The sequence below is a fragment of the Gossypium raimondii genome, chromosome 2 (assembly GCF_025698545.1).
Source record: "Gossypium raimondii isolate GPD5lz chromosome 2, ASM2569854v1, whole genome shotgun sequence".
In the NCBI taxonomy this organism is placed as follows: domain Eukaryota; kingdom Viridiplantae; phylum Streptophyta; class Magnoliopsida; order Malvales; family Malvaceae; genus Gossypium; species Gossypium raimondii.
In genome coordinates, this window is record NC_068566.1 from 47,034,173 (window position 1) to 47,057,901 (window position 23,729).

The following is a 23,729-nucleotide window of genomic DNA, read 5'->3' on the forward strand; positions in this document are numbered from 1 at the left end:
CAGATCGAAAACAAAGCCTTGCCTCCATCGGTTGCAGTGGAGCTGGTTGAAGATAGCATATCTTGCCTTCCTGCGTTAACAGCGAAGCAGATTGGAAACGAAGCCTTGCCTCCATCGGTTGTAGTGGAGCTGGTTGAAGATAGCAAATCTTGCCTTCCTGCGTTAACAGCGAAGCAGATCGAAAACAAAGCCTTGCCTCCATTGGTTGCAGTGGAGCTGGTTAAAGATAGCAGATCTTGCCCTCCTGCGTCGACAGTGAAGCAGATCGAAGATTATAAGTCTTATATCCCTGGCAAGCAGTGGCATAGGTTGGAAATTACAAGTCTTATCTCCCTGATGTCACAGTGGAGCAGATTGAAGCTAGTAATCCTATCTCCTTGAAGTTGCAGTGGAGTGGATTAAAACCACAGATCTTATCACTCTGAAGTTGCAGTAGAGCAGATCGTATCCAAACTTATCTCCCTAAAGTTGCAGTGGAGCAGATTGAAGAAACCAATCTTATCTTCCTGAAGTTACAGTGAATCGGATTAGAATGATGGAACTTATCTCTCTGAAGTTGCAGTAGAGTAGATAGCATCAGACTTTATTTCCTTAAAGATGCAGTAAACCAAGTTGAAGCTACAAGTCTTATCTCACTGAGGTTGCAGTGTAGTAGACTGAAGATAGCAAATGTTTCCTCGAAGAGCCACAGATCTTATCTCTCTGAAGTTGCAGTAGAGCAGATTGCATCAAACCTTATACCCCTTAAAGTTTCAATTGAAGCTACAAGGCAGATCTCCCTGAAGTGCAGTGGAGTGGATTTAAGTGACAAGACACATTAGACTGGAATGAAGCTACTTGAAAAGAGAAGCATTAAATAAGTCAGGACTCGACGAGACCGGGAAAATTGGTCTTTCTTAGTCTTTGCTCTGTTTTCGTTATACGATAACGAGCAAAGAGGGGCAGCTGTACAAGCTCATTTGCCCGGGCCCAATTACAAAAACAAAAAACCCAAAACAGACCCTAAACAAAACCAAATTAACAGCCCAATTATATTTTAACCCAAATATAACACCCAAAACCCAATACCCAAAATAGGCCCAAAATATTTTCAAAAAAAAAACCCTAGCATCACCTAACTTTGACACTGCCGCCGCACGTCCCATCAGCCACTTGCCCTGCCACCGCCTCTGACCAGTGCCGCATCTGCCACCACCGACCCTCACCCTACTTGCACCATCAAGTACCTGCAAACAAGCAGCAAAAAGGGAGAAATAGAAGCAGACTACAAAAACAGTAGCAAAAAGAAGGGATTTAGGGGGGCCCTCATTTTTTTCTCTCATTTTTTTCATCTTTTCTTTTGGCTATAAAGCCAAGTATGCTGTAAAAATGAAGGGGGGATTTTTGAAAAAGAAAAGAAAAAAGGATTCAAAAAAAAAAAGAGGGGGGATTCAAGAAGAAATAAAAGTAACCTTTTGTTCTTCTTTTGTTTTTTATCTCTTTCATTCTATTTTCCATTAATCTTTTTGTTCTTTTATTATTATTTTTTACTTCTGTTTGTTCTAAAATATATATGTATATATGTACATGCATATTTTATATTCTTTATAATTCTTATGTATTCTCTTTATTATTATTGTTTTACTTGATGATTATTTATTTGTTCATGTGCATATATTATTTCAAAGATATTTTAATTTTATTTGTTTATGGGCTTGTTATTTAGTATATTATTGATTTGTCCATTTATTTATTTATCTTATTTTCGTTGCTATTGCTCGTATTATTTATGCATACATTATCATAATTGTCATTACATCAATTTTTACCCAGATTTAAAAAACTTTCAAAATAAAAATAGTACTTGATATTTAGGATCTTCGAGAGAATCGAGCCCTAACGTATTGGGTTTCGATTTTCTTTGTTGAATCTAAATAATCGAAACTTTTTTTAACACATAACTAAAAGCTCGTTATTGGGAATTCAACCCGTCGTGTCCTAATGCATTGGATATGACACGTTGTTCTCTCGAGATGAGGATTTTTCTTGAATGCAATATTCAATGTTTAATATTTTGAGAAATTGTGCCCTAACATATTGGGTTGCGATTTTTTTTCATTTGATTTAAACGATTGAATATTCTTTTAAACTTTATTACACAAATCTTTTCAAGCTCAAGTTTTAAACGATATCGAGAATTAAAAAAGTATCGTGTCCTAACTTACTGGTCGTGATCCCTTTTCTAATCCAAGATAGTTAAATATCTTTTAAATAAGCATTTTTCATTCGCGTATCGGGAATTCCAGACATTGTGTCCTAACTTACTGGATATGATTCTCTTTCTCGAATAACGTGAAATATGCTCCTTTTCCTGAAAATTTTCAACCTTTTAATACAAGGATCGTATTTTTAAAATTCTTCATAGTTCTCAATTTTCGACATTAAGACATTAAGTAATCAACTAGGTACCAATTTTGGGCGTATCGAGGGTGCTAATCCTTCCTCGTGTGTAACCGATTCCCGAACTCATTTTTCTGAATTTCGTGGACCAAACTTGTTGTTTTAATAAAATCAAACCGTTTATTAAAAACAACCACTTTTCGAGGTGATCCAATCACACCTCATAAAAAAGGGATTGGTGGCGACTCCCGTTTCATTTTTCAAAACCCAAGTCGACCCCGTTTTCATCAAAAAAATAGTGTCAATAGTAGGAATTGAAATGGAGCAAATGAATAATTTGGTTTAGTCATTGCCGCCTTGGCTTGGCTGATTTCATCTTATATTTAATCTCTAATCCTTTTATGTATGCTATCGATTTTGATTTTTGCTCAAGTTCTTCAATGAAGCACCTTGTTCTTGGTAATTCAATTAACTTGTGCTTTTAACCAGATGTCGTGGAGTTATTTTTAACTATTATTAGGCTAAATCTTTAGAGAAAATGGTGATTTCTATTTATGCTTCTAATATTCATGCTTGTTTTCATTGGAAGGGACTTTGGAAAATCTCTAAGTACCATGGCAAAGTGTTGGACGTGTTTATTCCTAACAAGAGGAATTGAAAAGGACTATCTTTTGGTTTTGTAAGATTTGCAAGAATTATGGATGCTAAGAGGGCGATTAGTAGACTTAATTGATTTTGTATATATGGAAGTAAAGTGAATGTGAACTTAGCTCGCTTTCAGGGAAGAGTGGCGTACTAAAAGAAAGTTGAAAATGGTAAGCTAGGAGGTGATGATCGTAGAGATGAATTAGGAGTAGAAAACGAGAAAAAGCATTCTTGGGAGATGATTTGATTACTATTTGTGGAACACTAGTTCCTATAACTACATATGCTTGTTCATAATAGTTATCTTAAAATATCGAACAAATATCAATTGGATGTTCTGGTGTAAATATATAATTTTCAAGAGAATGTATTCTTACCTCATTCTACCCTTTTGAAGATTTATGTCAAATCCAAACTGTTGTGAGTTGGTAGCCATGATGGAAATCAATTCTGTAACAGTTTAATAGGGTGGAGCTAGAAAATTTTTTGAAGGGAGGCCGAAATAAAGTTATATGTTTTTATAACAGTAAAAGTAAAATTTTATTATTTTAATAGCTTATATCTTTATAATTTTTAAAATATTAAATTAAAAATTTCTCATTTTCACTAGAACTGGTTCACTCAACATAATAAATTCATGGATTAATCGATTTCACGACATTTAAAGTAGTGAAGACGATGGGATAAGGCTAAGGTTGATATGGGATGTGAAAAAGCAAGTAAGAGCAGTAGACTATGAAAAGTCATAATATATTATAAACATTTCTTACGTTACATTTCAACCACCTCTTTAATTCCACCAGAATCCGGTACTACTCGCTTTTGAGTGTAATTATTCGAATAAGGATCATATCTCTTTTATAGTGGAATACTAATTGTTCTTATTACATGGCTTGTTCATAAGAGTTCTCTTAAGATATCGAACAAATATTAGTTGGGTATTCTGGTTTAAATATTTAATTTTCAAGAGAATATATTCTTACCTCACTCTGCCCTCTCAAAGATTTATATCAAATCAAAATTGATGTGAGTTGATAATCATGATAGAAATCAATTCTTTAGCATTTCAAGGAGTTTTGCTCGTAAGTAAAAGTCTTTCTTAAAAATATTAGATAAGTAATTGGTAAAAGATTTAATTCTAAAGGCAACTAGCAAAGAGCTGTTTAATATTTTTCAACATTCATGAAGGGTTTTTATGTACTTTTCTTTTAATGTAATAGATTTTTTTCCCCTAATAGTGGAACCACGAGAAGCAGAATGTTTTCCAAGGAATATTCTTACTTGATCTATTCAAAATGTACTTGGCAACTAGTTCTTTCAAGGAAAACCATAATAATTTTCCCTCTTTGAAATCGTGGAAATCTTTTAAATCAACCAAATCATCTCACTCGAATACTTTATTAATTTTATACAAATTATTCTTCGCATCAACAAATATTATTCATGACATTGCACCCACTTTCATGCAAAATTATTTTTACCATGCAAGGAATTATCTCCATGAATTACTGTCATGTTTTAGTTTAAGATGAGTAAATTTCGACAAGTAATAACTTTGTTGATGAACATAATATTTATTTTGATGATATGACATGCTTTCTTTTGATTCAAGAAAGACAATCAATGACTTTGAAATTGAACTATGATTTTAAAGGACTTGAGTTTATATAAGATTATATAGGCGGTAATTCAATTTCCCTTTCCTTGTTGGAAAAGGAATTCCATTTTGACTTTAATTGTAATTTTTAAGTTGTTGTTTTCTTATTGTTAATTATTTAAAAAATAATCGCATTTTAACTTGCAAACTTAAATCTTAAACTATTATCTTTATGTTTGCTTTCTGATAATAATTAACAAAAATATTTGGTTTTAAAATTTTAATACAATAAATGAAACACAATTCACATATATGAATGATGAAATTTGACATGATTAAATAAAATATTAAATTTTGTTATATTTTAATAATGAATATAGGTAAAATGGTAATAAATCGGCATTTTAATGTCATTTAAAACGTGTCAAATAAATATTAGATTAGATATTCAATATTAATAATCAGTATATATTAATTGAATTAGACATTATAATTAGTCATGACTATCGAAATTCAAAATTGTAAAAATTAATATATATTGAATTAAATGACTACCATACATAATCTTATTCAAATAATAATAATGAAAAAAAGAGAGTGTTTAAGATAATTTCATTGTATTTGCTTGTTCTATGATCCAACTATGGTAGGTAAGCGTGATGTAGGCTCATCGTACTCCCATCTAGTGGCTTTAATTTGCTTTAATGGAATCGAAAATGAATCAATCCTTTTAACTTCTTCTTCTTCCTCTTCATCATCGGAAATCGACTTTATTTCCAAAAAAAGTTTTGGGTCGATTTTGGAGTTCCAATCAATATCATCGATATACATATCTGCTGCATTACTTGGCAACTTATTTGTGCAAGGAAAACGATGATAATATTCCCAGAATCTCTGTTTGGCTTCTGGAAAGCTTTTAAACCAGCTGAATCATTCCATTCGAATACTTTATCTGTTTTGAACAAATTATTCTTTGATTCAACAAATCTTTTCCATGGCATTGCACCCACTTTTATGCAGAATTTTTTCTCCCATGCGGTAATGGTTCCCATGAATTACCGTTATCATTCAGTTTGGGACGAGTAAAATTTGGACTGTATTACCTTTCTGGGCGATTATGATATCTTTTTTGATAGTATGGCATGATTTCTTGTAATCCAAACAAATAAATGAATTGAAATTGCTAATGATATGGATTTAAAGTGAGGAGACTTGTTGGGTTTATATAATATTATTAGAGCCGTTGGTGACTCAATCCTTTTCCTTGTTGGAAAAGGAATTTTAATTTTATTTTGACTACGATTTCTATTTTCTAAATATTTGTATAATAAAATTATTAAAAAATAACTATATCTGTATTGATTCGTTTCCCTCTGATTGATACGTTGCATCCCTAGCTTCTCTAGAATCCTCATTGACTATCTGATCTCTTCATCCATTTGTGTTCCCCCAAGAAAGTCTTTTCTCGTTTTCTCCTCCTAATTCATCTCTACGATCATCACCTCCTAGCTTACCGTTTTCAACTTTCTTCCAGTATAACACTTTTCCCTTAAAGCGTGCTAAGTTCAAATTTACCTTACTTCCATAGATACAGAATCCATTAAGTTTATTAATTGCCCTCTTATCATTAAGCTCACATTTACTTTTCTCTAAGGATTTAGCCTAGTAATAGTTAACAATAACTCCACGGCATCTAATTAAAAGCACAAGTTAATTGAATTACCAAGAACAATGTTCTTCAATACTTTTCGAAATTCTATTTTGGAACTTCTGTTATCATAGCTTTCAACTGTTTGAATCTCTGTAGCAACTTCGTCATGGTAGAGCTATCATTGACAAGCCTGAACAAATCATCTGAAGTATACATTAAATCCTAGAAAACTACACACTTCTATATTATTTCCCGGAGATTCCCTAATTCACATTTATCAGGAGTTCATTCGAAATAACTCAAATATCTTCTGCTGTTAATAAAAGGTTTAGAAACTTATTTCTTGAAATTAAAATTCACATTTATTGATCTTCACAAATAATTATTTCTCTCGTAATATCTGTATCACTGTTTTTCCAATACTAATCGTGTTCAATTTTTTTTTCTTCACATGAATTGAGTATCTTTAATTATATAGCAACAACTCTGATAAGATACAGCTAGAAACTTTTGTCTATTAAATATATAAAGTGACTATGCAATTGATAATCATATACAATAATCAACATTTGACTAAACTTTGCAACCTATACAAGTTTTTTTGGGATTTCGACAAAATATAAACAAAATTCCCGAGAAGATACTTAAAACATTTACTCATCCATGACAACTGACTGAAAAAATTTGGGTTGTCGTCTAGCTCATAATCATATACAAGGTCAATACCAAATTCTAGCACAGATAAATCTGAAAGAACCCGAAGAGTAATATGATCACCAGCTTCAAATTCATCACCCCTAAAGTTCCAACAAGTCGTCCAGTATAAGGTATTCTTAGTTTCAAGAATTCCCATGAAATATTTGGAGTAGGTCCACTTTGTACCTTTGGTCTCGTTCACAATTTCAAGGCATGGTAAAAATCCATATGTTCTATCATTCTTGGCAGAAAAAATAATAATCGAATTTAAGAAGTAACTTATCTTTCGACTAGAGTTTGGGGGCACTGATATTGAAACCTCAGTCTTGCCAGCTTGATGGCCATGGTAATGACCATTGTAATCAAATGGCAATGGATCAAATGTTGTAATTATACCGTAATCATATAATACCTGTAGCATTGGGTTAGAGAATGAGTTATTAAAAAGTATATAGTATATAAATAATTTTAAAAACTTGGAACTTGTAAAGGGAACCTGTGGGGAAGCAATCACTTTTGATTCTTCTATATAATTGTAAAGTTGCACTTTAACATTTCCATAAGATTCCAAACTGGGAAAGTGTTCAGTTAGGTCCATCTTGATATTTCTTGTGGAAACTTCATCTCCTAAAATATGTACAATAATGTGTTATTTATCAATTTTAGTGATCATCAACATAATATGTTTATTAGAAAGTAATAGTATTGACTTGAATGGAGTGATAATTCAAGCTTTTATCAGACACCCATTTAACACGAATGCAAATAGTGACTCATCCCCTATAGTCAATGTTGTATGAAAAAAAGATATCAAAGTAGTAATGTTATTATCACTAAGATGTATTATAAGACTTGTAAGAAATAATCAATTATACAATTATATCTTTATTTTTCATTTTATATAAAATATAAACTTTAAAACTATTAAATATGTTAATCAAAACACCACCGTTATAATTTTATCCATTATTTTAGTTTCCACTTCTATTAGTACTATTGGATTAATCATTTATCAAACAATTAACTTCTTTTCATTAGACCCCAATTGCAGCATAACTTTATAATATCATTTTATTATTAAGCTAAATTTCTCTCATAATCTATTAAATTGTCACATTTCTTGATAATATTTTTATTGTATTAGAAAGTCTTTTAGAGAAACATTCATCATTTCTTGAACATTTGTTATTCACATATAAAATGAAACAATATTAAAATAAATATAATAGGATGTATTTACTAAAATATAATTATTTGAAGTCTACTCATACCTGTAGATAAGTGCGAAAAACCATATTCATATCTAATTTTGTGTTCTGATTCATAAGTAACGCCAAATTTTCTTATGCTGAGATGAATAGGCATTACCATGCAACTCGCAAGGTCACCACCTTCAAACTGACAGTCCATTACTGGCCAATGAATCAACCACAACATTGTGTTCTCGTTAGTATGAGGAATTCCAATGAAACTTGACCGATATCTCTGCTTGATCATTTTGGTCTCATTGAAAATGTGGACACTTGGTAGAAGCTCCAACATTTGATCACTAGCTAAAGAGAAAACAATGCATAAGCTGAACCGAAGGATCTTTTCATCAGGATGAGATGGTGTTGGCAAAAAAAAAGAGATTCGATGCTCGTTAGTGCCATGCTTAAACCCAATCGGAACTTCACTTCCTACAACAAATGTGCTTGTTATACCACATTCTTGCAAGACCTGATCCAAAAAGAACAAGTTAGATGATTAAGTAGTATAAGAGAAAAAATAGATCTAAAATTTAAGTTGGAGAACTATTGGACCTGTGGGGTAGCTAGCATTATGCTGTCTGTTAGGTAGCTATAAAGTTGCAGTCGATTTCTGTTAATGGAATCCACGTTGAATAATCTTCTAATCTCTTCTGCTTCAAAGTTTTCAATTGGTTCCAACTTGAATATATCTTCAACCTCATTCAATTTTCCACATCCAAAAAATATTAACACATCGTGTGGAAGAAAAGAAGCATGGAAGAATTGACCTATTTCCTTGAAATGAAGAATTGACTCCAAAAATAAAGTTGCACTCAAAAACATCGAGCAAGACTGGAAGCTTTGGAATCATTTGGAGTTCAGTGCAAGAAGTCAATAGAAGTTCATCAAGTTTTGTAAGGTTTTTTAAGCTCTCAGGTAGGTAATGAATTGGGTTTCTACTTAAATTTAAGGATTTCAAGGAAGCCAAGTTACAAAGATCATTGGGCATGACATCATTAGATAATTTGCAACTTTCAAGGCTTAACTTTACCAAAGAGCCCGGTAGAGATGCCCAAGAGAAACCCAATCCTTTGCTTCTTTTCAGTAAGAGCCACTGCAACCCCAATCTTGATTGATATATGGCAGTTTCATCTAAATTAAGCACCTTCAATGATTCCATATTATGCAACTCCCTAGGAACATCATCAAGTCTTGAACAACCAGATAAGATAAGCTCTTCAAGTGATATTAAAGAACCCATTGTCCTTGGAAGTTTCCTAAGACCTGTGCAATCTTTAAGGTTCAAGAAAGTAAGCATCTTTAGCTCACCAATGGATTGATTAACTTCCACCAAATTTATGCAATCTTTGAGCATCAACTTCTCAAGGCCAGGGAGTCCTGAAAAGCTTGGGGATTTAAGAAGGCTATGTGAATGGTTGAGATTAAGGATCTTTAAATTTGGGAGGCACTGCAAAAAACGAAAACCCTTCATTTATATATTATTGTTTCACATATCCACAAAAAGAAGGAAAATTAGTATATATCATACCTCTGTATCCTTCCAAACTTGTTTAAGTTTACTGTTGCGCATGTCGAGAACAACTAGTTCATTGATATCAAAATCCATCGGAAAAGATTGCATACTGTGAAATTATAAGAAGAAAACTCTGAAGAGAAACATCTTATTCAAAGACTTGCTTAATACATGCAGGTTGCACGTATTTATACATGCATGAGAGCTGAAGCTTACAGACGTTACAAAGAACCTTTCTAATCGCTATCATCTTTAACGCTAATGCACTAATTGCTAATGACTTACAACGGTACAACGGTTTTGACTATATTACAACCGCTTTGACTATATTAACTCTAACATTCCCTTAACATTTCTTTGGACTTTTGATCACTAATTTCACTTATTGACAAAGACTTGAAGAGCACGTCGAAAAGAGACAAACATTTAGGAGGTATTGGTTTAGTGAGACCATCGAAATCATTGAGCAGATGGAACAAAATTCACTTGCAACATTCCAAAGATGAACTTTTCTCGAACAAAATGATGATCTATTTCACATGCTTCATCCTAGCATGATGTGTGGGATTTTCAAGAATTGAAACTGCAGAAGAATTATCACACCATACAATTGGCGCCTTAGTCAAAGAAATCCGGACTTCATCCAAGAGTTGTTTGATCCATAGTAACTCGACACGCAATTGGCAAGGCTACGGATTCGCTTGACAGATGACCGGATACCACAGTCGCTTCTTTGAGCACCAGGTAATTGGATTTGATCCTAAGTACACCACATACCCCGACGTAGACCGTCGATCCTCAATTGAGGAGGCCCAGTCAGCATCTGAATAACACACCAGTTCCAACGATCCTGCTTCAAAATACAAACCATGATCCATAGTGCCAGCCAAGTACCGTAAGACCCGTTTTACAGCTTTCCAATGAGTGACAGTAGGAGAGCTCATGTACTGACTCAGTTTGTTCACACAAAATGATAAATCTGGTCTAGTAATGCAGACATATTGAAGCATGCCCACTGTACTACGATACAAATACACATCTGTAAAGGGAGAGCTTCCATCTGAAACCGCCAACTTAGGAGTGACGACCATGGGCGTTGGTGTAGAGGCTGCACCAAGCATGCCAGTCTTGAGTAGCGATTCGAGAATGTACTTCTTCTGACTGAGTAACATTCCTTGGGACGTACGTTGAACATCAATTCCCAAAAAATAACTAAGATTTCCCATATCCTTAAGGGCAAACTTATCATGCAAACGACGAACCATTGCATCTATATCTTGACTACTGCTACCAGTGATCACGATGTCATCTACATACACCATTAGTAGCATGTAATTCTCAGTAGACACCCGAATGAACAAAGATGAATCTGCTTTTGATGCATGGAAGCCAAGCTCAGTGACAAGGTACTGTTTGAGCGTTTGAAACCATGCTCGAGGAGCTTGACGCAAGCCATAAAGTGCCTTATTTAACTTACACACAAGTGACTGACCAGAGGCATTCAGGACTTCAAAACCAGGTGGTTGCTCCATATATATTTCCTCAGTAAGCTCGCCATTAAGAAAAGCATTGTTGATATCAACTTGACGCACAACCCACCCCTGCATAACTGCTAATGCAAGAATGGTCCGAATGGTAGAAGCTCGAACAACAGGACTAAAGGTATCATGAAAATCAAACCCTGCATGCTGAGAAAAACCTTTTGCAACTAATCTTGCTTTGTACCTGTCAATAGAACCATCAGCCTTCTTTTTAATTTTAAACAACCACTTACACCCGATTGCCCGTCTATTCTCAGGAAGGGAGCAGAGAGTCCATGTATTATTACGACTCAAGGCTTGTAACTCACTATGTACTGCCGTTTGCCAGCATTCAAACTTCATTGCAGCATGTATGTCAGAAGGAACATCACTTGAAGAAGTAGACACCTCGCTCAGATAAGCTTTTGGTTTGAAAATGCCAACTTTACTCCTTGTGATCATGGAATGAGTATTTATCGGGACAGAATGAGTGGTTTGTATTGGAATAGGTGGTGAGGCTGAAGGTGATATGGATGGAGTGGACGGTAATTGGGCTAACGTGGAAGAAGAAGGTTGTGTTGGTATATGTGATAAAGCCGTAGGTAATATGGGTGAGGTGAATGGTGAGTGAGCTAATGTTGAATAAGTGGGCTGTGAAATAGGCATTGTAGTTGTTGGAGTAGATGAGACAGGTGTTGAAGAAATATTAGTAGAAATGATATTAGGTGAGGTGTTATGATGAGCTACAGGACTAGGCTTTATGACAAACAATTTTGAATTTATTTGTGAAGTGTTAGATATGGACGGCTTGACTATTGAGGTATGAGTTTTATAGGGAAAAATAGCTTCATTAAATGTGACATGACGGCTAATGTAAATTTTGCCTGTAGGGTCTCTACATTTGTAACCTTTGTGCAAGGTAGAATAGCCAAGAAAAACACAGGGAGTGGATCGAAATTGTAATTTTGTTTTGTTGAAAGGTCTCAGATTAGGAAAGCATAGACAACCAAACGTTCGAAGGAAAGAATAATTTGGCTTTGTTTTAAAAAGTTTTTCATATGGGGATATATCACCTAAGGGTTGAGAGGGTAATCTATTAATCAAGAATATTGCACTGCAAAATGCTTCATTCCAGAATAACAAGGGCATAGTGGCATGAGCTAGCATAGACAGACCGATTTCAACTACCTGGCGATGTTTCCGTTCGACAAGCCCATTTTGAGCTGATGTGTATGGACATGTGAGCCTCAGAGAATCCCATGTTGACTCAAATAGTTCTTCAAAGCCCAAACTCCCTCCCCATCGGTTTGTAGAACTTTGAGTTTAGTACCAAGCATCCTCTCAGCTTGAAGGTGAAACTGTGGAAATACAGCAGCAATATCAGACTTATTCTTCAAAAAATAGAGCCATGTGTAGCGTGAATAAGCATCAGTGAATGCAACATAGTAGCGAAAACCGTTGGATACAACAGGAGCGGGTCCCCAGACATCAGCCACTACTAATTGCAAAGGTGAGGAATACTCAGTGCATGACTTTGAAAACGGAAGCTTGCGTTCTTTACCCAAGTGACAGGCAACACAGTCAACAAATTTATTACTGTCTATAAACTGTATATTACACTGAAGAAGAGCTTTTGTAAGTGTTGCTTTACATGGATGGCCTAATCTAGCATGCCAAACACTAATAGGAAGCTTTGTGCTTGTTGTAAGACATTGAGCAGCATGAGACAGAGTTGTAGGTGCAGGAGACTTGTTGAGTTGAAGCTTATATAACCCATGATGCACCAACCCTCGAAGAAGCACTTCTCTGGTCCTTAAATCACGCACCCGGCACTGAGTAGGCAAGAACTCAAACATTACCTGATTATCTTTAGCAAACTTTGACATAGATAATAGATTTTTAGTAATTCCAGGAACAAGCAGTAAAGATCACATGTACAATGGTCAAGATCTCGTGATTAATGAGGACTGCCCAGTAGATAAAACAGGTAATGCAGAACCATTACCAACAAAAACCTTACCTGGTCCGTTACATGACCCACCGTCACCAACCAAAGTAGCTGAATTGGTGAGGTGGTGTGTTGCACCAGAGTCTGGATACCATGCATTGTCAGCTATTGTTTCAGGAGTTGCAACATAAGCTTGAGGTGGTGTGACACCAGCAGATGGCATACTGACTTGTTGGGGCATACTAACCTGTTGTGGAGAGCTACCAACAAACGGGTTAGGCCAGACAGATGAAGGAGGAGGAAAACACCAACCTGGAGAACCCCACGGAGGACTTTGCTGAGGATAAGAAAACCAAGGTGTAGACGGACTCCAAGGTGCGGATGAACTAGAACCAGTCATGCACATATTTGCTTGTGGAGGGGGTCTATAGTTGCTACTCTTGTATGATGAGTCAAAACGATGGTAGCAGCGGTCAACAAGATGACCAGCCTTCCCACAAAGCTGACATTGAATTCTTGAGCTAGACGAATGCCCTCGCCCACGTCCTCGAACTGAAGATGATGGCTGATAAGCAGGTAGTGAACCAGGATCATCAGAAGACTCATTCAACACCAAGTTTGCCCATTGGATACTTGATGCCACGACCTGTGACGAGCCTCGAGATCAAGAAGCATAGAGGTTACTCCTTGTACCGTGTAGGGAATCTGACTCGCCGTAATAATTGTGATAATCGATTCATAATCTGGAGGTAGGCCATTAAGGATTGCAGTAATGTGTTCATGCTCTCCAATGATTTCTCCACAACTAGCAAGATTGTCACAACAACCCTTAACCTTCATCAAGAACTCCTTCATGCCAAGGTCACCTTTGCGTTGAGAGTGTAACGCTCGACGATATGCCATCAGTTTAGAGGTTGTTTTACTACCAAACAAAGTAACAACCGCATTCCAAATCTTGGCGCTAGTATCCATGCCAATGAGATGAGGAAGCACCGTTTGACTAATAGAAGAGAGTAACCACGAAGCAAGGGCACTATCCTGCTGTTCAAACAATGCAAAATCTAGATTTTCATACGAACCACCATTATCATCGACAAGTAACGAGGGTGGCGGAGTTTCTTGAGAATCCAAGAAGCGCTGTAATTTATGCGCTTTCACAGCCAAGAGAACTTGCTGGCGCCAGAGTAGATACGTATTATCATCAAGAAGAACACTAATACGCTTTGTTGAAAAGAAACGACTGTCAAGAACTCCATCAGAAGCACTGGATGTCATCTTGCCCAATACAAAACTGCACAGCGAAAGAGAAAAAAAACCAGGAAATACTTACATCTGATACCATGTGAAATTATAAGAAGAAAACTCTGAAGAGAAACATCTTATTCAAAGACTTGCTTAATACATGCAGGTTGCACGTATTTATACATGCATGAGAGCTGAAGCTGACAGACGTTACAGCAACCTTTCTAACTGCTATCATCTTTAACTGCTAACAGACTAACTGCTAACAGACTTACAATGGTACAACGGTTTTGACTATATTACAACTGCTTTGACTATATTAACTCTAACACATACTAAACCCATACCAACGTAACCATCTTAATCTTTTGGGAAAGTCTTTGAAGTCTCCTTTAAGTCTTACATAATCCAGTTGAAGCAATTTAAGTCTCTTCATCTTTGCAAATGCTTGAGTTTCCATATCAACATCATTTGCCATGAGAAACTGACTTTTGGAATGATTTGGAAAATGTAGAGTTGTATTTGCCCTTTTAGCCTTGTCTTCTAGCAATCCTTTTAGGTCAAGTGTGAGGCACTTAACGTTCGAACCTCGCATCGAAAAACTTTTTTAAAAAATAAAAAGAAATTTGATAAAAAAAGTAGTTTACATGCACACAAGAAAAAAGTTGAGTAAAATGATGTTTCTTACAATTTTTTCTCTTATTACATCAAACGCGTTCTTATGCCACAATCTACTTCGTTTCCCAATATCAGAAGATTCTTGACGAATAATTTCTCGTCCCATATCTCTAATCATTTGGTGCATCATTAGCTTGTTTTTGTCATTAATGATTAAGAGAGACCTGCCTACTAGATTTTCAATTCCAATTGTTGTATAGTAATCACAACCATCTAGAATTGTAGTCGTGTAATCTCTATCCTTCCCAATGAATAAACAAACTATGTCAAGGAATAAATTTTTGTCATGATCGTCTTCTAAAGAATCATAGCTTATTCTTAGAATCTCTTGAATTTTGCTGTCAGGGATTTCTTCCAATTTCTCCAATGCACTTTTCCAAGAACTCATACTTTTGCTAGATAATGAAGAGCCCAAAACTTGAAGAGCTAACGGAAGCCCACCACAGTGTTTCACTAAACTTCTTGCATATGCCATTGAACTTTCAGGCATAGAGTTATGACCAAAAGCATACCAATTAAAAAGTTGTAGCGATTCACTTGAAGCTAGTTCTTTTACTTCAAATAGCTTGCTTAAGCCTCCACAACTAGTTGATGCTTCCAAATCAAACATTTGGCTTATATAATGTGCATTCAATAGGCATCGGTTTCTACTAGTTATGATGATTTTACTTCCCGGATGAAAAGGAATTTGAGTTCCCATTAATTTTCTTATTTTTTCCAATCCATCAACATCATCAAGAACAAGAAGAACTCTTCTACAACATACAATTTCTTTGATCTTGTTAATTCCATTATCTATATTGAATATTTTATGTGATTTTCCTTTAAGGATATCTGAAATAAGTTGCCTTTGCAAACGGACTAAACCATTGCAATCTTGACTTGTTTCTCTAACATCAGCAAGGAAACTATAACCTTCAAACCTCGGGATGTTTTGATTGTAAACAACTTTGGCAATGGTTGTCTTCCTAATGCCTCCAATGCCACAAATAGTTGCAATGCCAACAAATAGTTGCAATGCCAACTTTATTTGCTCCATCTTGTTCTAACAATTGATTAATTTGTGTCACGAGAGAATCTATTCCAACTAAATAAGGAGGGACATACAAAGAAATAAGATTAAGTTTATTTTGAACTTCTTTAACAATATCTTGGATGAATTGTGATTCATGCCTGCAAATTTGAAAAATACAACTCAATGGTAAAATCTTGAAAATTAAGTAAAAGCTACTAATGTAGTTTCTCTTTTCTTGAATATATTTTGATTTTTTTAATTATGAGATTATATGTTAAAGTAAAATAAGAAACTAATGCAACATTTCGATAGAATTATTACATTTAAAATCAAATCAAATAAAACAACATAAAATTAATGAAATTCGCTTAGAAACAACCTATACTCAAAATTTCAACTTTCACTTTGTGAAAGTTTAATAAATTCATGTTATTTACATGAATTTATATATATATTTTATTCATTGTAACATTTTGAATATGTGTAGACCTATTACACGAATAACTTGGATATAATTGTTGCAAATATACTACTGCAAAATAGAATTGTTACAAGAGACCAAGCTGAATTTAAATAAAATAAGAATCACTGTGTCGTGGAAGAACCACTATATTAGAGGCAAGTTTGCCCTAATCAGTGTAATCGTATAGTGGACGTTACCCCCCAACACAATACTCCAATATTCATACTCTCGAATAAAGAAGGTGGAACACGATTGACATTATTCTTCCCGGAAAAAGTTCAATTCCTAAGAAAGATTAAAAGGGTCACAAAGAGTCCCGCTTAAAACCTAATCTCTTAGACAAAATTTTCCTCTCGTGTAATTTTGCAGAACATTAGAATTTAGAGAACATAGAGAAGTTGTTTTTCTCTTGTTGTGTTAGGTGGGAGAATGACCCCTCCTATTTATACTATTTTTTGATGGGAAAAATGGTAAAATAACAATTTTAGTTTTCAAAAGTAGCAAAGGATTTTTCTAACTGAAAATATTCTAAAAATAGTTTTTGCAATAGTTAGAGGATTTTCCTCAATTCCAAATATTCTTTTGCATTACCAACAATGACATCTTAGAAAACCACAAATAGTGTCATTAAATTCAAGAGGCTATTTCTTTTTGTTTTCAACTCGTCAAATCCAAATTATTCATGTGATAGGTGCAAACGTATTTAAAATTTGATCTATGTGTTTTAAAAACATCCCACATCAGATTCGAGCTAACATTTAATGCTTAAGCTGATGGCTTGTTGATAGAAAGATCTTATTGATACAATACTAATATTTTAATGACTCAATTAAAACATGTTAATGTTTCTGAGTTATAATTAACCCTTTAAAATGGATTGAAGTAACCATTTTAATTTCCAAACGCTACCTAACAATATTTTCTATTAATTTTCCTTCTACTCTATCTATCAAGTCTTAATGAAAAGGATTGAAGTAACCATATGGAACTTGATTATGACGTACCTGTCTTGTAGAACCATGCCTCCTATATCCGCAACTTCTTTTAAAGCATTCCTCCATCTTTGTACCATGGACTCGAAGTTTTGTTCATGTTGGGTAAATGCTTCTGCATAACTTTCCGTCTGGTTCTTGACTTGACTCGGATCCACATCATAAAAAACTGGCAACACAATATGTTTAGAGGATTTCTTGTGCTCCAATATCATTACAAGTTCGTTAAGACACCATGTGGATGCAGCATAATTCTTTGAGAAAACAACGATAGAAATTTTGGAGTGGTGTAGTATTGCTTTTTCAATTTCATCTTTTATGTTATTCCCTCTCTCGATTTCCTCATCATCTCTAAATGTTTGAATTCCTAAGTGCACCAAAGCTGTGTAAAGATGATCCGTGAAACTTTTGCGCGTATCTTCACCTCTAAAACTCAAGAATACATGATAACTACATCGCGAGATTTCTGACATTGCCATTGACGAAGAAAATGAAGTCGTCCTGTATTTTTTATGTAATAATGAGGTTCCAGCATATATATATATATATGAATGGCAAAGCAGATATTATTAGCAGTCAAGTGGCAGTTCCCAATCCATGGTGGGTCAATCCTTCCACCAGTTCATACAACTGCCCGAAGAAATTCATGTCGGCCATGTTGTTTTTTTCCAAATCTACCAACTAGGGTTACGTATTCTATATTATTAATTTTGCTTGAAAAATACAATCTATTGATTAACTTGATGGTTATAGCTAACACAACACGTAATATAGACATCATCTTCACGCTAATATTAGTAAAAATACTATGAAGGTTGTTGTATTTTAAGTTATATTATATTTTGTTTTCTCTAGTAAATTGGTCTTTGTGTATTAGATTAGAAGGTAAATTAATTCTTTTGTTAAAAAAATTATCCATCATTATTGTTAAAAATTGGTCCATGTAATCAACATGAGGTACATGTGACACGCCACATGCAACTATTTGGTTATTTCGTCATTCACGTTAGTTTTTAACAACAAAAATGGATGAATTTTTAATAGAAATGATAAATTTGTTATTTTATCTAATGTATATGGACTAATTTGCTTGTTTTTAAATAAAATGGGTTAAATATAATTTGACTCTCAATAGAATGATCTCCATGATACTTTTATCGGCTAATTCCTTGGTGGATACAGTCAATAATTAAACCACAACCACCATATATCACATAGACATCACATTAAACATTCAAGTTCGGTATAGTAAAGAAAAGTTTTAGTATCTATGCATGAATGAAGAATTAATTGTTTTTAAAAAAGAATTGGTGATTAAATTGATTAGGTCGTCAATTTTTTATTTGATTTGTTCATGTTATCTAAAGTAAATAAATTTTTAAAAATTAAAAATAATAAAAATTCAGGTATATTGCACATTAAAGTAAATTGAAAATGAGAATTGAGAGGGACAGAAGAAAAAGGAGAATAATTCCGAAGTATTTGGTGTGGAAAATAGCGGTACTAGAAAACGCGTTTCATTTTGGAGTCATGCTTACGGTCCATTTGGTGCTATCAACATTTTTATTAAAAATATTATTTGAGTAGAGTTTTTCAACAGAGGTAGTAGAAAGGAAGGAAAACGTTAAAGTTGTACACTATAAAAAATATATATTATCAGACCTTAAACAATGATTTATGGGCCTTAAATTAGCAATTAAAGAGGATGGGATAAGGGTAAGGTTGAGTAATTGATCCAAAATTTCATGCTGAGGGCAACTAGCACAAAATTGATTAAATATTTTCCAATACTCATTAAGGATCTTCATATCCTTTTTGTGGTATGCCATAGATTTCTTTCCTAATTTAAGCACCAAGTCAAGAAAAAGGAAATTCAATAAATATTCTTACCATATCTATTTTAAAATTTTAATGTAATTAATCAAAAACAATTCACATATATGAATCACCAAATTTGACGTGCTTAGAGAACCCATGTGATAGCCTGATGATTAAGGTCGTTCAAAATACATGAATGATAAAATTTAACGTGATTAAATAAATATTGGATTTTGTTATATTTTTAATAATAAATATAGGTAAATGGTAATAAATTGGTATTTTAATGTCATTAAAACGTGTCAGATAAATATTAGATTAGATATTCAATATTAATAATCAATATATATTAATTGAATTATACATTATAATTAAGGATGAGTGTCGAAATTCAAAATTGTAAATATTAATATATATTGAATTAAATTACTACCATACATAATCTTATTCAAATAATAATAATGAAAAAAATGAGTGTTTAAGATAATTTCGTTGTATTTGTTTGTTCTATGATCCAACTATTGTAGGTAAGCGTGGTGTAGGTTCATCGTACTCCCATCCAATGGCTTTAATTTGCTCTAATGGAATCGAAAACGAATCAATCCTTTTAACTTCTTCTTCCCTCTTCATCATCGGAAATTGACTTTATTTCCAAAAAAAAGGTTTTGGATCAATTTTGGAGTTCCAATCAATATCATCGGTATAAATATCTGTTGCATTACTTAGCAACTTATTTGTGCAAGGAAATCAATGATAATATTCCCAGAATCTCTATTTGGGTTCCTGAAAAGCTTTTAAACTAGCTGAATCATCCCATTCGAATACTTTATCGGTTTTGAACAAATTATTCTTTGATTCAACAAATCTTTTCCATGGCATTGCACCCACTTTATGCAAAAAATTTTCTCCCATGCCGGTAATTGTTCCCAAGAATTACTGTTATCATTCGGTTTGGGACGAGTAAATTTCTTTTTTTTAGTAACTTTGTTTGCGATTATGATATTTTCTTTGATAGTATGACATGATTTCTTGTAATCCAAACAAATAAAAGAATTGAAATCGCTAATGATATGGATTTACAGCGAGGGGACTTGTTGGGTTTATATAAGATTATTAGAGTTGGTGGTGACTCAATCCTTTTCCAAAAATTCTAATTTCAGTTTGATTATGATATCTATTTCCTAAATATTTGTATAATAAAATTATTAAAAAATAATTATATCTGTATTGATAATATTTTCTTATTAAATGAGTTTTATAAGTTAAATAGCAATCAAACCAAGACTGGGAGACTGAACTGCTTCAGGTCTTGGGGGTGATCCATCGATTCAACCACTACATCCTTCCCCTATATAAACTCTGGAAAATATATACATACATAAAGAGAGAGAGAGAGAGAGAGACACATACACACAAATTATGGAAGGCAGGAAAGTTAGATATCAAATACGGTTGGCATGGTGGTTTCACTACGACCGCTATTTCAAAATAGCTGAAGATCTCATTAGCTGTGTGAACAAATTTCAGATGTTCTTCGAAATCCAAAGCAGAAAAATCACTTACAGAGGCTGAGATCAGATAACTGATACTCAAGTACAAATTTAAGGGCTTCGAATTTACCTCATTTGATCAGAGTCGTGGTGAGATGCTCGCTTGGGGCAAAGATCCGTACGAAGAGAGATGAGGGTAGGAAGGAGTTCTTAAAAAAACGAAGGGTTAAAATCTTCTATTAGTCCCTGCACTTTGTAAAAGTTGTGAATTCAGTTCTTATATTTTAATTTCAATAATTTTAGTCCCTTTACTTTTTGAAGTAGTAGTTACATCGATTAAGTTCAATTACTAGTATTACACTACACATACGGTTGTAGACTTAGTCTATATGCCCCAATTGGATCATTCCAAGTCTCTATACTTTTTAGATTTTAAAATTTTAATTCGATGTAAATGATAGTTATTAAACAATTAATTAGATTTTTAGTGAGTAATATACAGAAATAAAAAACTAATATAACATTACACATAGGATAATATGTTCATCACATTAGATTTTAAAAATAGCATAACTTAATAAATTTAATGTATCGTTTGGTAAGGATTAAAATTTTAAAATTCAAAAGTATAGAAACTAAAATTGACCAAATTATAGAATCTAAATTCACAATTTTATAAAATACAGGAATAATAACATAATTTAACCTTTTGTCAAAAATAAATTATATATAATTTTAGATAGAGAAGATCCCAAAACTTCTTCTGTACTTTTATAATTAAATTAAATTAATATACAACTTAGAGTAAAATACCTAATTTTTTAATCATTTTTTATACATGTAAGTTTAACTTTTATATGTCATCCAAGTGCAAAGGAAACTCCTTTTGATGGAAGAATCAACTTAAAACCCTCATCATATAAAAGTTGTTGGTTCAAATTTAAAAATCTCATCCAATTTTTGGAATTGGAAATTTCTTATTTAAAATAATTCTTACCTGAAAAATTTGTATCTCATCAAAACATTTTCACTAGCGTAATCAATGTTCACAAAAAGTACCATGTATGCATTAGTTGAACAAAATAACGAGAAGCAGTAATTATTCTTCTTTAACCTAGCCACCTTCAGATTAGCTTCTCAAATAGTTTCTCACAATCTCTTTATCTATGCTTGATCCTCCAATGTTTGATGAGTCTTTGACAACTTATCCTTTAGCCATGAAAATTCCAAACCGGTGACTCCGTGTCTTTTACCCTTACCAACATATCATTGATATAAGTTAGCTCAAGCTTATTCAGATCGCTTTCTAATTTCTGATAAATTTCAGCAACTGCATTCATAATGTTGCTCTGAAACTCTAGATAATTCAATTGAAATTGGTTAGCAAAGTGAGCATGGTTTTGAAATATTTTATTGATCACATCAGCATTGTGTTGATGAACATCGTATCTGTTGACGATGACTGTTGTGTCATCTGACATCAAAGGTAATTAAAGATCATGTCTATACGTATCATTACATATGATTGAGAAGAAATGAAATGCTAAATACACAAAGAAACAATAAATTCATTAAATAGTAGCTTAGCCATTACTTTGGAAGAAATCATCTATCCATCTTCATGAGGATAAAGAATATTCAGAGTCAAAGGACAAGTCCCCCAAAGCACCCATACAATTCGAAGATTCATGATTCAAATGTGTTGGAGGAACCTATAAGCAAAACAGAATCAAATATTGATCCAAAAATAAGAGATACAGTTAAAAACTTTGCAACATGATAACACAATAAATAAGGAGAAAAGTAAACAACATTGCGCATAGATTTAGAAACTGAAAGCTTTCCTACTTAGGATTTCTTTTTTTTATTTTTATTTTTATTTTTTATTTGTTTCTACCTGATGTTTCTAGTTTGGTTTGGTATCTTACCATAAATGTGGGATTAATCAGACAGTCCTGAAATAACTATTTAAAGTTTAAAGTGTTCATGTCTTACGGTATAATATTACAATTACAAGTACAAGAGAAGAAAACGATTTTAGTAATATACATTTATGATATGACACACTTATCTTACTACACTTTTCTTCTTTACCATTACCTCTCACATCTCTTGCTTATGACTCTTTTTTACACCATAGTAAGAATTGAAGCTCTCACTCTTATTTATAAAGTTTAAGGGTCGTTAGATTGTTAACACATGTAAACATCCTTATCATTTATTTTATAAATATCTAATAATTAGAATGTTCATCTAAAATATCTAATTTTCTAGATAATATCTTTTTTTAATTTTATATTCTGAGAATTTTCCCAAGAAAATATTTCTTAAAATATAAGTATAGATACACAACATTTCCATCTTTTAAACATTGTACGTACATATTTTTTATGATTGTGTAAAATAAATATTGTACATACATACCTCTTTAATGTCTTTTAAAATAATAAGAATATAAATACATATATTCACGTACAACCCACGCCATTTTGAACATTAGTTTTACTAAATGTTGTAATTAAGTGCCTTGCCTTATATTTCCTCTATATCGTATAATTTAACATAAAAAACCTAACAGAACACGTGTTACTACAGTATTTTTGGGTGTCTTATAAACTCAAATTTTGTTATATTCTACTTTACCATCTTTCTTATTCATAGTTAATATTTATTTTTATGTTTAAAATAATATTAAAAGTAAAATTTAATTAAAATAGTTTATTGCATAAAATTAATATATAATTTAATATATATCAAGAAAATTACGAACTTTTAATTTATACCATTATTTTTATATTTTAGTTTTTCAATATATTCAAATTAATTTTTAAG

The 23,729-nt window shown here is 33.1% G+C and overlaps 2 protein-coding genes and 1 long non-coding RNA gene across 3 annotated transcripts in view; 1 reads left to right on the forward strand and 2 right to left on the reverse strand.

Moving 5' to 3' along the window:
* Nucleotides 1-18,120, reverse strand: part of LOC105789749 (disease resistance protein RPV1) — a 52,506-nt gene extending 34,386 nt beyond the window's left edge. Inside the window, 3 exon segments of the mRNA XM_052627696.1 lie at nt 15,130-16,125; nt 16,127-16,292; nt 17,602-18,120. Coding sequence (XP_052483656.1) covers nt 15,130-16,125; nt 16,127-16,292; nt 17,602-18,068 — 1,629 coding nt within the window. The 5' untranslated portion in view covers nt 18,069-18,120.
* The window catches only part of LOC105789258 (disease resistance protein RPV1), a 59,129-nt gene continuing 42,167 nt past the window's right edge, over nt 6,768-23,729 (reverse strand). The window contains exon 7 of the mRNA XM_052627698.1: nt 6,768-7,380. Within this exon, the coding sequence (XP_052483658.1) occupies nt 6,835-7,380 (546 nt within the window). The 3' untranslated portion in view covers nt 6,768-6,834. The remainder of the gene's footprint in view (nt 7,381-23,729) is intronic.
* LOC128039272 (uncharacterized) overlaps nt 6,842-23,729 on the forward strand; it is a 52,988-nt gene continuing 36,100 nt past the window's right edge. Inside the window, exon 1 of the long non-coding RNA XR_008193788.1 lies at nt 6,842-6,990. This is a non-coding gene — a long non-coding RNA (uncharacterized LOC128039272). The remainder of the gene's footprint in view (nt 6,991-23,729) is intronic.